The 11207-nt window shown below is 54.3% G+C and overlaps 5 protein-coding genes and 1 pseudogene across 6 annotated transcripts; 5 read left to right on the top strand and 1 right to left on the bottom strand.

Moving 5' to 3' along the window:
- Nucleotides 1-542: 542 nt before the first annotated feature.
- On the top strand, nucleotides 543-758 carry N657DRAFT_649239 (uncharacterized protein; the record flags this gene model as incomplete). The annotated part of the gene is made up of 1 exon (XM_062793679.1): nucleotides 543-758. The coding sequence occupies one exon, from the start codon at nucleotides 543-545 to the stop codon at nucleotides 756-758; it is 216 nt and encodes a 71-aa protein (XP_062643952.1).
- Nucleotides 759-2865: 2107 nt separating this feature from the next.
- On the top strand, nucleotides 2866-3288 carry N657DRAFT_683763 (uncharacterized protein; the record flags this gene model as incomplete). Its single annotated transcript, XM_062796601.1, has 1 exon — nucleotides 2866-3288. One exon carries the CDS (start codon nucleotides 2866-2868, stop codon nucleotides 3286-3288), a length of 423 nt encoding a protein of 140 aa, XP_062643951.1.
- Nucleotides 3289-5084: 1796 nt separating this feature from the next.
- N657DRAFT_625393 (uncharacterized protein) lies at nucleotides 5085-6578 on the top strand (the record flags this gene model as incomplete). Its single annotated transcript, XM_062790750.1, has 4 exons — nucleotides 5085-5329; nucleotides 5445-5657; nucleotides 5723-5906; nucleotides 5972-6578. The coding sequence occupies 4 exons, from the start codon at nucleotides 5085-5087 to the stop codon at nucleotides 6179-6181; spliced, it is 852 nt and encodes a 283-aa protein (XP_062643950.1). The 3' UTR covers nucleotides 6182-6578.
- A 100-nt stretch (nucleotides 6579-6678) lies between these two features.
- N657DRAFT_702196 lies at nucleotides 6679-7293 on the top strand (annotated as a pseudogene; the record flags this gene model as incomplete). Its single annotated transcript has 1 exon — nucleotides 6679-7293. A coding segment is annotated over one exon (371 nt), but the record flags the coding sequence as incomplete, so codon positions are not given.
- A 764-nt stretch (nucleotides 7294-8057) lies between these two features.
- N657DRAFT_674322 (uncharacterized protein) lies at nucleotides 8058-9006 on the bottom strand (the record flags this gene model as incomplete). Its single annotated transcript, XM_062795743.1, has 3 exons — nucleotides 8058-8104; nucleotides 8189-8686; nucleotides 8751-9006. The coding sequence occupies 3 exons, from the start codon at nucleotides 9004-9006 to the stop codon at nucleotides 8058-8060; spliced, it is 801 nt and encodes a 266-aa protein (XP_062643949.1).
- Nucleotides 9007-10561: 1555 nt separating this feature from the next.
- On the top strand, nucleotides 10562-11207 carry N657DRAFT_161748 (uncharacterized protein). Its single transcript, XM_062786029.1, has one exon. The coding sequence runs from the start codon at nucleotides 10664-10666 to the stop codon at nucleotides 11054-11056; it is 393 nt and encodes a 130-aa protein (XP_062643948.1). The 5' UTR covers nucleotides 10562-10663; the 3' UTR covers nucleotides 11057-11207.

The following is an 11207-nucleotide window of genomic DNA, read 5'->3' as shown; positions in this document are numbered from 1 at the left end:
CCTGGTTCTCGTGTGTCTGGATCTCTGCCTCGATTGCCTTCCTTATGTCTGCCACTTGGACCTTCCCTTTCTCACTTTCTTCCACTCTGGATGTATCAACCGTGTAGAACAGGGTATCCGTGAAGGTCGTCGGCGTTGTGTTCGACAGGGAGATGGTTCGCAGTCCACTTGGTTGGCTTGCTGGCGGCGTGCGAGCAACCTCCGCGTATGACGCCCTTGGGCTCGTCTGAGTTGTATGAGGAGGGGCTGCGTTGCGTACGAGGGCGTCTATCTGGTCTCGGGCTTGTCTCAGCTCCTCAGAGAGCTGCTGAATCGCGTCTTGCTGTTTGTAAACCACGTCGCGCAGTTCGCAGATTGTGTTCCGTTGTTCGGCAATTATCTCGCGCGTCTCGTTTTGTTGTTCGTTGATTGCTTCTAGGAGCGTTTGGAGCGCTGTTTTCCCCGCTTCCGCCTGGCCGTTGGCTCCGCTCCCGCTTCCCAGTACGCGTGTTCCTCTCGATGCGGTGCTTCGTGTAGCATGGAGTGCGGTTCTTCTCGACGTAATGGCCGCATCCTCCAGCGATTGCATCGCTTCACGGACTTTCGCACTCGGTTTCGGGGTGCGGCTCGGTCGTTTCGGTGAGGGTGGGCGGTCGGCCACCTCGATCACTGCCTCTGGTTGCGCCGCCGCCGCCATCTCGCGATCCCTTGGCAGGGCGGCTCAACTTCCGAAAAAGCCGATTTTCTGTTGGATTGAGCAGACAAGTAACGCCTTCTGAAGGTCGAGGGCCGAGTGACTCGGTCGGCTCGGAATAACCTCACCCGGGATCATGTGACGTAATTGACGTAATTGCAATTCTTCAATTCAATTCAATTCTGGGGCTTCAATCAATCAATTATTCAGAAAGGCCTCAATTCAATCCAATTATGAGGCTTGGATTGGATTGATTGGATTGTTGGGAGCGCTGGTTGGGACAGCTAGGTATGGAAACCATCCTCGAATAACCTCGGTTGTAGCCCCGTTGACCCTCGCATGCTCCATTGCTCTAGCTCTCTGGGTTTTCAAGACTTGGTTCCTATCAGGAACCGTGTCAACCAACGTTTTCCGAGAGTTGTCAGGTCTCCCCGAGCCCGTAGCATCCTCAGGGCAAGCTCCTTGATTTGCGAGTGGGCAGGAGGCAAGCCGAGGGCGACTTGGATAAGAATACATTCCGTCAAGCGGTCTTCCTGGGCCTTGAAAGCCTTTGTAAGCTTTCAAAGACTTCTGCACGGGATTGGTGGCCGTCTCGACGGTCAATCAAGGTGGACCTTTGTATAGCCCATTCTCGGGCGACTGCAGCCACCGGACGTCCATTTTGAACTTGCAAAAGAGCTTGGAAAAATTGTTCTTCAGTATATTTGGCCATCTCAGTTACAGAAGATGCTATTTACTAGAAATGGCGTTCAGAGGACCGGAATTGATGAAGTTGTGGTTGTTGAAGTGGTTGGGCTGTTTGGGTATCAATGCAGGGTTGGGGTGTCGGAAAGTGGGGGGTGGATGAAACCAGGCGCTTTGACTTACTATACCTGTCAGCCTGTCTCTTGCTGCAGCAGGGGCTATCGCGCCTCTGGCGAACATCATCGATCCTTCCGTTGGCGGGCACAGTCATGGTCTGGACAGCATGCATTCGTTTTGCTTGGCTCCATGCGAATAGATCTGTGCGTTTCAGTACCGCAAGGTTCGACATAACTGGCTTCCTAATAGCATCGACAAATCAAGACTCTCAAAGTCGACTCGGTGGTTAAGCATGGAGAGAGGAAGGAAGGAGGAAGACGGAGAGGACGGTATCATTGAGTTGGAAGCAATACAATTGTACAAGGTTGATGGAGAGTGGCATCGACATGAAGTATCAGGCGGCGAGATTCTGTTGATCCGAGCAGAGGGGGAAGAAGATTGATGGAGAAATGTCCAGCAATACCCACCAAATGATAACAAGCACCCACAATTGGTAGTCCAGGTCGGCTAGGGCGCATTGAATGTTGCTTTACTCCGTTATCCTTCCCATCATTCAATACCGAACAGATTGCCCTTACGTGACGTGACTTCTATATGACTCTAGAGACTCGAGATCAACACCGCATCAGCTGCAACCGACACCCTGGTCACATCGTGAACCGAATCTGTTTTTGAATATGCTACCTAGCCTTGGTATGCTGGCGGGAAACATGATGAGACGGTTGTTACACTGCTGGGCTGGATTGCAGGAAGGGCCGTAGGTCCAGGGAAGAATGGGGAGCGCCGCTCGGAACTAATGAGTAGAGGGCGGTAAAATGAAGGAGAACCCAGGTATATTTCCATTTGATCCTGCAACCCGAATTCACCCGCCGAGTTGCTAAAGGCGGGTGCGATGTCACAACCACAAACCTCAAAGTTGTTCGATCCCCCAGCAATGGCTCGGTCTCGCCAGCAGACGCCTATGAGATGTCCCCGTTGTGAAGATGGAACCGTATTGCTATCAAGAACAACACGAAGTGTGCAATAGCAAAGACAGCATAATCCAACAGGCACGAAACCAACCATCTGAAACCATGCTCCAACACGGCCCAATCCATACCCGTGGGAGCCAGCGGCGAGAAACTCCCCAAGGGGTGATGGCGTGCCCAGGTCCGAGACACGGTATTTGCACTACCGCATCACGACATTCCCGATGCAAAGGCCGACGAATGTGGCCTGTTTTCCACCTGGCACCGCGTGCCTGCGAGCTCATCGTGAGCCGGATGGGTGCACACCATGTCAGGCCCGGCAAAACGGGTGGTGGAGGTCGTGGCCCAGTATTGCGCCGAACATTGTCGAATTCAAGGCCTTTCGGCTCAAGAGCATCAATGGAGAGCACCCAGCATCTCAAAATGGCATCGGTTCAGCGACTGCCGCGGGCAACAGTCATGCTAGCCCTCCGAGTCACCTCAACCGGAGTGCTATACTGGTGGACGACGTGGGCAGGGAACGACATGCTGTTTGAAGACGACAAAGAACCACAACATCTAGCCGTCCTAAACTTGATTATCAGCGGCAAGGCGGTGTCATTCCCCATCTACAGCAACCCCATCTTCGTCGCCGCTCCAAGATGCATCGACGGAGCCCACCCCGTCCACGAGCGGGACCTGCCCATGATGCAGGACATCCTGCGCGTCGGCCAGCTCTCGGGGCACATCCACAACAATCACCGGGTGCTTGTCATTGACGCCAAGGGAGTGGCAGACTGTGAGCTTGCGGCGAGGGCTTGGTGTGCTGGGTACGACCAGCATGGACTTGCTTTGACTGTGCGGTGAGAGCGGCGAGCGCCGAGGGGTTGCGTGTTGGATGCTTGATCCGGACCTGACCGAGCGTCGCCAGTCATCACGCCTCTTGTGTACTTCTACGACAGTCACCGTCCATAATCTCTCTGGCGTCCAGCATCTGTGTACGGAAGTCGAAGCGCTGAGGCGACCGAAATCTCAATGCCAGGCACACCAGCGGCACTCCAGACAGGGAGGGTGTGGGAGGCCAACATCATGCCATGTGTTTGTCGTGGCCGGCGACGCCGACGTGCGCTCGAGCGAGGGCATGCAGAGCATGCAGATAAGCGCACAGAGACTCGGACGGGTCTGAACCTAACTACGGCTATAGTGATGGTTGATCGTGCGACTTCCTCTCGTCAAATTGTTATACTGGACCGGCGCCGGGGTTTCACGATGTCGATAGGAGCCGATTCGTCAATTGAAGACGGCACGGACACTTACCAACGGCGACTTCACGTGGTCCGGGCATCGACGCTGCGCTCTAGAAGGGTCACCGTGCGTCACCTCGATCCCGGTTCACGCAGCTGCACCGGAGGTTTCGGCACCGGAGCTTTTTATCTACAAAACGAGAACCAGGGGCAAGCCATCGCTGAGGAGTGAACAGGTACATTTAGCAGAGTAAGGTAGGCGGGCATATCAGGAGAGTAAAAGAAAGGTTAACTTCGAGCCTGGAGTCGAGAAAGACGATCGGTTCAGTTGGCTGACCGACTGGTCGGGGGCCGACTGATGGGTGGTCAGGATGGATGGAAAGTCAAGAAAAAAGATGAGCCCCAGTGTTAGACGAACGTTAGATCCAAGGAGTGTTCCTTCCTATCTCAATCACCTTCCCCGCACTTCAGGTATCATATTCATGCTCCTGTTCCGCATCATGCTTTCTGTCGGTTTCTGTCGGCCATCGGCTGCGCTCGGAACCAGGTAGACAGCTGTGTAAGGTACCGGTCCGTCTCACGCGATCGGGGTATCATCAACACAGCGTCAGCTTCCTCTCGTGCGGTTTCTTGAATTGCACACGTGTACTACGTATATGAATCAGGCACTTGAGGCCTTGCTGATCCTGCGGCAAATTCTCCGTCTCAGCATTTTGAGATGACGCTTGCTCGGTGTCCCCGGGTCCCACTCCCTCGCCACGGCCCGGCCGATCTTCCGATCCCCCGCACTATCCCACCTATATTGTTTGTCCTGGGCTCAGACCTCCTCTGTTTAGTATTGTGATAGTGATGTCTTGCCAGCGGAGGGTAACAAGAGACGCCGTGCTGGCCGATGTACGGTAGTTGTAGGTGTATTCCAGCCGTTGGCACAGGTCGAAGTTCCAAGTTTGGATTGGAGTATCTCAGGCCGACTGACTCGCCTGGCGGGCTGCAAGCCCCTGCTCTTGACAAACTTGGCTAGCACGTCTAACCATGTTTAATTTGGAAGCTGGCTGGCCAGGACGGCGCATCTCGAGGCGAACTGCGAGGTACCGCGATGCATGCTGACTCGCTGATGGGGTTCGTTTGTGGAACACGTCGGTTATTCCCGTTTCCATGCCACTTGACATGTCTTGATTGCCGCCCTCTTTGGCTTCTCTACCCCAGCTATTGCATTATAATCCCATGTGCACTCGACGTGCGAATAAGGTTTACCTTATCATATGAGACATGGATGTCGTCCTCTCGCACAACCCAAAGTTATAACATCATCTAGAGGCAGCATATCGGATCGTCAGAGCTGGCCTCTCCGCTTGTCATCGAGTCTCTCTCGTCATACCTGGAAAGACACCTACGTTTCCTCTATCGTCTCGCTCAATCATGGGTCCCCACCGAGACGGCTCGAGGATTGAGAGCTCTCTGGCCGACATCAAGCTGGCTGGAATTGCGTTCGGCTTCACCTTGGGCTTTGGCTTCCTTACAGTTTGGAAGGCTATAAAGCAGACCATGGCGGTCAGCTCACCTCGGCGAAGCATCTACGTGATCCTCGTTTGGATTGAGATTTTCTCCAATATGGCCATTGCAATCATGGCATGGCTTCTCATGGAAGAGGTGTTGCCGAGTGGGTATGTGGCCCATCTCCGTCCCTCTCCATCAAATCCACCAATACATGGTCGTCTTGTATATGGTTCAGTCGCTGCCCCCCATAAGCTTGCGGCACTAAACTGATCCTTTCTCCAGGAATGTCACTGCTCTGCTTGCAATCTTGATCGTCTGGATCTTTGAGATCCATTGCATCATGCAGATCATCATCAACCGCGTATACGTTGTCGCCGAAGACAAAGACTTTGTCCGGAAGGTCAAATGGGGGACGGCTATTCTCATCTCGGCTATCATCATTGCTGTCAGCTGCATTTGGCTCCCCGCGCATATCATCCCACTGCCAAGTCCAAGGTTAGTTCTTCCCGATTCCATTCGATCGAATGTATCCAATTGTCCACTAACTAGGATGTTCCAAGATTTCTTGCAGCCAATCGGATCTGGGACCCGATTTCGAAGGCGCTTATTGGCGCTGTCGATGCTTCGTTGAATATATGGTTCTTGGTTACTGTTCGACGGGTCGTGAAGTTCTACGGATTGAAAAAGTACGATGTGTTGGTCCGATTCAATGCGCGGCTGATTATTTTTTCGGTGAGCCTCGATGTAAGTATGCCCCCTTATCACTTGCTATGCGAGACGTCGCGATATCTGATGTCGGCACCTTATAGGCGCTTCTTATTGGACTCTTGTTTATGCCAAACCCGTTCATATACCTCATGTTCCACCCGGTAGTGTATATGATCAAGCTCAATATTGAGATGACTATGGCATCCTTGATCTTGAAGCTCGCGCGGGTGCCGTTGGCGGACACTATGGCACTCAGGGAGCGCTCAAGGCCTTCTATGACAGGGAGGCCCAGCGAGACAGTATCTGTTTGAAGAACGGCTTACGCTTTGCCCTTGGGATCGCCTAGCGACGGAGCGTCATGGACAACTTTCGAATTCTCGGCTTTGCATGTGGGCAGTTGGGCTTGTTGTACGCTGGGTTACATGTCTATGTATTGTACCTAAGCAGCGTGAAAGCAACTAGACTTGCAAGTCGGACATGAACAAGGCGTTTTGAATAAGCTCCTATACTGCCCCGCTATACCCTGGGGCTCGGGGCACGTCCTCAAAGATCCGCGGATTGGGACTTTGATGTTTGGGAGTCGGGGATTTGACGAATGAGTTGGCGTGATAACCAGGGACGCGTCTAGTTCCGGGTGAGAACAGCAGTGATTGTGTTATACCATCGAGGGAGAAAAAGCAACATCTGGCCTTGTCTCGTCCCGATCAGTTCGCGGTCGCCAATCGCCATGAAAACGGGCCACGGTACGTTTTGATCTACGGCGCAGAAACGGCCACGGCGGCTTTGCTCGTTCTCGTTCAGATATGGGGGTCGGTTCGTTCCAAAGCTCCCAAGTTCCTGGCTGAAGACTGGAAGGTCTGGCATCATGGCAGCCAAGGTACTGACAACAAGTTGACTCTCAGCTCTGGTCTCACGCCCGTAACGACGTGCTCCCCAGGCCGCTCCGACCGGGTCAAGTCTCTTGGGGCCACTGACGCCTTTGACTACCACTCGCCCTCCGTCGGGAGAGACATTCGGGCATACACCGACAATGATCTGGCCATGGCGGTCCATTGTATTACCACTACTGAATCCATGGCCATATGTTACGAGGCCATGAGTGACGCCGGGGGCAAGTATGTCGCTCTCGACCCCTTCCCGGCGCGGACGCAGACACGCCGGAGTGTGCGGCCATCCTGAGTGTTTTCTTTGACCATACTGGGAGAGCCAGTCCTGTGCAATAAACACTTCAACGCCGACGCAAGACCAAAAACTCGGGCATTTGCAAAAGACCTTGTTTTCGGTGGTGCAGCAGATGCTGGATGAGGGTCAAATCAAGACTCACCATTATGAGGCCAGAACAGGGGGTCTGAAGGGCCTGATTGATGGAGTCGAAGAGGTGCGGAAGGGTCGGGTGGCTGGAAGGAAGCTTGTCTATCAGATTGCTGCTTGAGAGTCGGGGAGTCGCGGGCTGTCTTCCGTTCAGGTCATGGACATGTACCAGGTCTGGTACAGGCAGTCAGGGTCAGGTATCTCCTTGGGGTATTCAAGGGACCTTGCACTGAGTACTAGTACATGTGGAGGCCCAGAGTACCTGTGGTTCAAAACAATGGCATAATATCACCTAGCTTGGTACTCTTCACCTATGGCTTCCCGTATAGCTAAGCCGAAGAAGCATGGCCCTTGCTATCGTGGTTGAAGGAGAGACCGGGGCCCAAAGGATTGTCGATACTCCCATCCCCGCCCACCGCCAATCCGTCTCGTCTCTCTACATTACGTCCAAGTCCAAGCCTGTCCAACGCCTGAGTAGGTAGCGGGCAGCTAGTACGTACTGCCACCAAAACGAGTTCTATTCGTACATGTAGTTCATAGAACGAACAACTGCCTGGTAATTGTTGGCGAGCTTTCGTCTGCAATGCCGCAACCGCATTCAGATACCCCCCGAGACAAATGCCCGGCATATCTTGAACCTGCCATGGTTTTCCGTCTTCATGTTCCCAGCCCGCACCACACCACCCTCCTCTACCCTTGATTCGGACATCTCAGAGCAGGTCCCGTCCGAGTCGAAAGGCCGCCGAACTTAGTCGAGACAACCTATGAGCCCAGCCCGAAGAGAACGAGAGGCATGTGCGACCGGACCGGACCAGACCAGACTTCCAGTTTAATTTGGGGTCTCCCTCTTGGGTGTATCGGTGACGGATGGCCACGCTAGAGACGAGGGTTACGGACCCCGATGTCGCGACCACGCGGTCTTTCTATGTATACATCTCATACCAACAGCCGTCACGGATGCACCCCACTCCAGAGCTCATACCGCTTTACGTCACCATGTAACTCACGAGGTAGCATACGCGTATCCTTTTCCGGAACAGCAGCCTCTCCTCCAGAGGTTATGCCCAACCCCGCAGTCGCGCAGGTTTGAAGTCCGGTGTCACTGCCCCTCATGCCCTTCTCTGATCGATAACCATTACCGCTCCTGTTCCGCCTAGCCAAAAACCAGCCCACAACAATCCCCAGAGCCAAGGCTGCTACAACCCCTACCGCCAGGCCAACCTTGGCTGCTGTGCCTAAGGTGCCATCATTGGCCTCCAATGGTGTTGATGCAGCAGCCCAAGTACTAGAAGACGTAAGGGTGGCAGTGGCCGACACGGTGACTGTCTGTGTCGCCTGTTGCGGACCCTGGTCGGTAAACTTGGACGAAATGTTGAAGAAATGCGAAAGTGCTCTCCCCGCCGTGTCCCCTTGGAAGAAGATGCTGAGAACAAAGACGTTTGAGAAGGCCAGGTTCTTTGCCGTCGCAACGACCCAATGGCTGCTTGAGATATTCACGGCATTGTCTTCAGGGCTCAAGTTGGTTAGGGTTGTACGCCGGGATAGAAATATGAAAGCAGGCGGACTTACGGACGACGTACTCAAACGCCTGGTTGGCCGGTATGTCGCCGTTGGAGCTGTCGGCCTGGTAAACGACAACCGAGAACGGAATGTCGTTGTCCTCGGTGTCTGTCCATGCGGCTTCAATGGCGGAGCCCTCGGCGTAGACTGGGTTTGCCCCGAAATCCGCCGCCGTTCCAGTAAGAGGGGGCGGGGGACTTGTGAATCTGACAGCCAATGCAGGCCCAGAGAATGCGAGTTCAATCGGCAATGTTGAGGGATGCATAATTGATGGCCAGGCGTCGGATCTCGAGAGCCGCAAACTGACCGGGGCCAGGAAGGAAAGGTGTTGAAAGGGGACTTTCTCGAGCTGTGGAACCGGCTGTTGCTCGGAGGTCGTGGGCGATCCTGGACCTGGGAGAAGATCCCGGCCCATTCTTAAAATCCCAAGTTGCAGGCACGACGGTGCTTTGGCTGAGTGGCTCCCGCCACTGCAGCATGTTTCCCCAAGCCCGCAGACCGCAACCCGCTGGTACCGTGCCGCCCTGCCCAGACTCGGCGTCAAGTGAAACGACTGGAGGCGACCCTCTCCCGGTAGGACCCATAATAAGAACACAAGAAATGGGGGCACTCCAAAAGGAGTACTGTCTTGGAGGTGCATGGAACTAACAGCGATTCCCGTCCATTGGCTGGAGAACCGCCAACTACAGAGTTCGCTTCCAACGCACCCAATCACGATGACACCACAAGCGCCAGTTGGTAATGGTACAATACCTCTCAGAAAAAAGCTAGCTTACCGCATCAGATCGGAACATTGTGTTGCAAACCTGTCCAAAGAGCTTTCAGCAGGCTGCCTTGCCTGGCTCACTGGACGAAGTGCCTCGGTCTATGTTGCTGTCTTCACGAATCCTGGCCACTAGTCCGGTCCTAGCGAACCTTGGAGGCAGACGGGGGTCACTGGACGGCTGCCGGAGCGAACGGACAAGGCGACAGACGCTTCAAAAGGGCAGAGAATCCTCCTCCAAATTTACCAGGCACTGTCCGGCATCCTACAGATACAGCCATGGTCAGGTCAGGGGGGAAATATGGAGGGTTGAAGCAAAGGTCGTAGGGATGCTCGTACGAGATTGAACCATATGCTGCTGTCCAAAAGCGGGAGGTCATTGCTGCTTGTAGTTGTGGTTGTGAAACTCCCTGGCATCGAATGGATGAGATCGTCCAATAGAATGTCAACACTGCCACCGCCGCCGCCGCTGCTGCTGTTGGTCATGTTGGCGTTGATGTTGTTTCGCCCGACTCGATGCGTCTCGCCAGAAGTTGCACACACTGAGCCACAACCTTGCACAATTCCTGCCGGCCGAGGGAGGTAAACATGGAGCTAATTTGATCTGACTATCCTCCAGCTAGATCAAAAGCTCAGTACAAAGAAAAATGACGGCCCGCAATGGCGAATCCCAGAAGAGACCGTAGCCAGGCACCAGTAGTCGAGCATACATGTGCTCTGGCTCGGCGGCCTCAAAGCTGTGGCAGGAGTGGAATTGCATCGGAGCGGCGAGAGTGCAAGGTCCAAGCAGACCTTGTGGGAAAAGTAGTACCAGGGATTCATTTTGACCTGACAGCGAAGGAAAATTGCACAACGAGCAGGAAGCGGTATATAACCAGTTCAAACAACTTGATTTGGAAGCCCATTGGACGTTGATACCGGGGGCCAAATGACCGCAAGAGGCGCATATTCTCATCCAGGACGGCTTTCAGCTTGCTGTTAAGGCGCAGCGTCTTATCATACGTCTGCTCCAAACTGAGATCATTGAGGTACTTTGCCCCTTTGAGCCGGGCGGGCAGTGTCCGCATCAGTGCATATCAAATCAATATTGCAGTCCCCTTCCCGGTGAACAAACACCGGGGGCCGCCCGCGCGGGCGGCCGGGCATCGCAAAAATCGAGATGCAGTACCTTTGCGACCTGTTTTCTCGATTCCAAGGGGTTGCAGCTCCGCGCAGCCGCTGCGCGGCCTGTTGGCGGCCGAGGACGTCGATTTCGAGAATCAAAAGTGAGATTCTCGAGCGCCCGAAAATCCCGCACCGCCCCGCCCGACAATCGCGACAACCGACACCAACGACAACAACAAGCTGCAACAAGTTTGCGAGATTAGGGGGATACTGGGTACGAAAACCACCCGACTCTTTCGACGTTCTGAAGAAGAGACAGGGCACCCCCGGCCCTGCCCGGTTCTGGGGGAGCGGAATCAAGAGTCTGGCGGCGCGACCGACCAGTGCGACGAAGCTACGAGGACCGGAGCGAAAGCTGTTGTACGATTCCGATTGCAAGAGTTGTTAATCGACCGAGGAGACGGAGAGTAACGGGTTCGTTAAGGAAGGCACACGGGCGGCCGGCTCTCCTGCAAGGCGCTTTGCCCTCTTGACAAACAGCACACTACAAGAGGAGGAACTACAATGGTGGATCAGGGCTGGTTAGTGGCAGTGCGACC

Source organism: Parathielavia appendiculata (genome assembly GCF_033297405.1).
Source record: "Parathielavia appendiculata strain CBS 731.68 unplaced genomic scaffold N657scaffold_18, whole genome shotgun sequence".
Classification (NCBI taxonomy): Eukaryota; Fungi; Ascomycota; class Sordariomycetes; order Sordariales; family Chaetomiaceae; genus Parathielavia; species Parathielavia appendiculata.
Note: the sequence above shows the minus strand (reverse complement) of the source record. Positions and strands in the feature narration are given on the sequence as shown.

What these genes read in the sequence shown, in the direction of transcription:
- N657DRAFT_161748 (XM_062786029.1), top strand. Translation starts at nt 10,664, where the DNA reads ATGCAGTACCTTTGCGACCTGTTTTCTCGATTCCAAGGGGTTGCAGCT.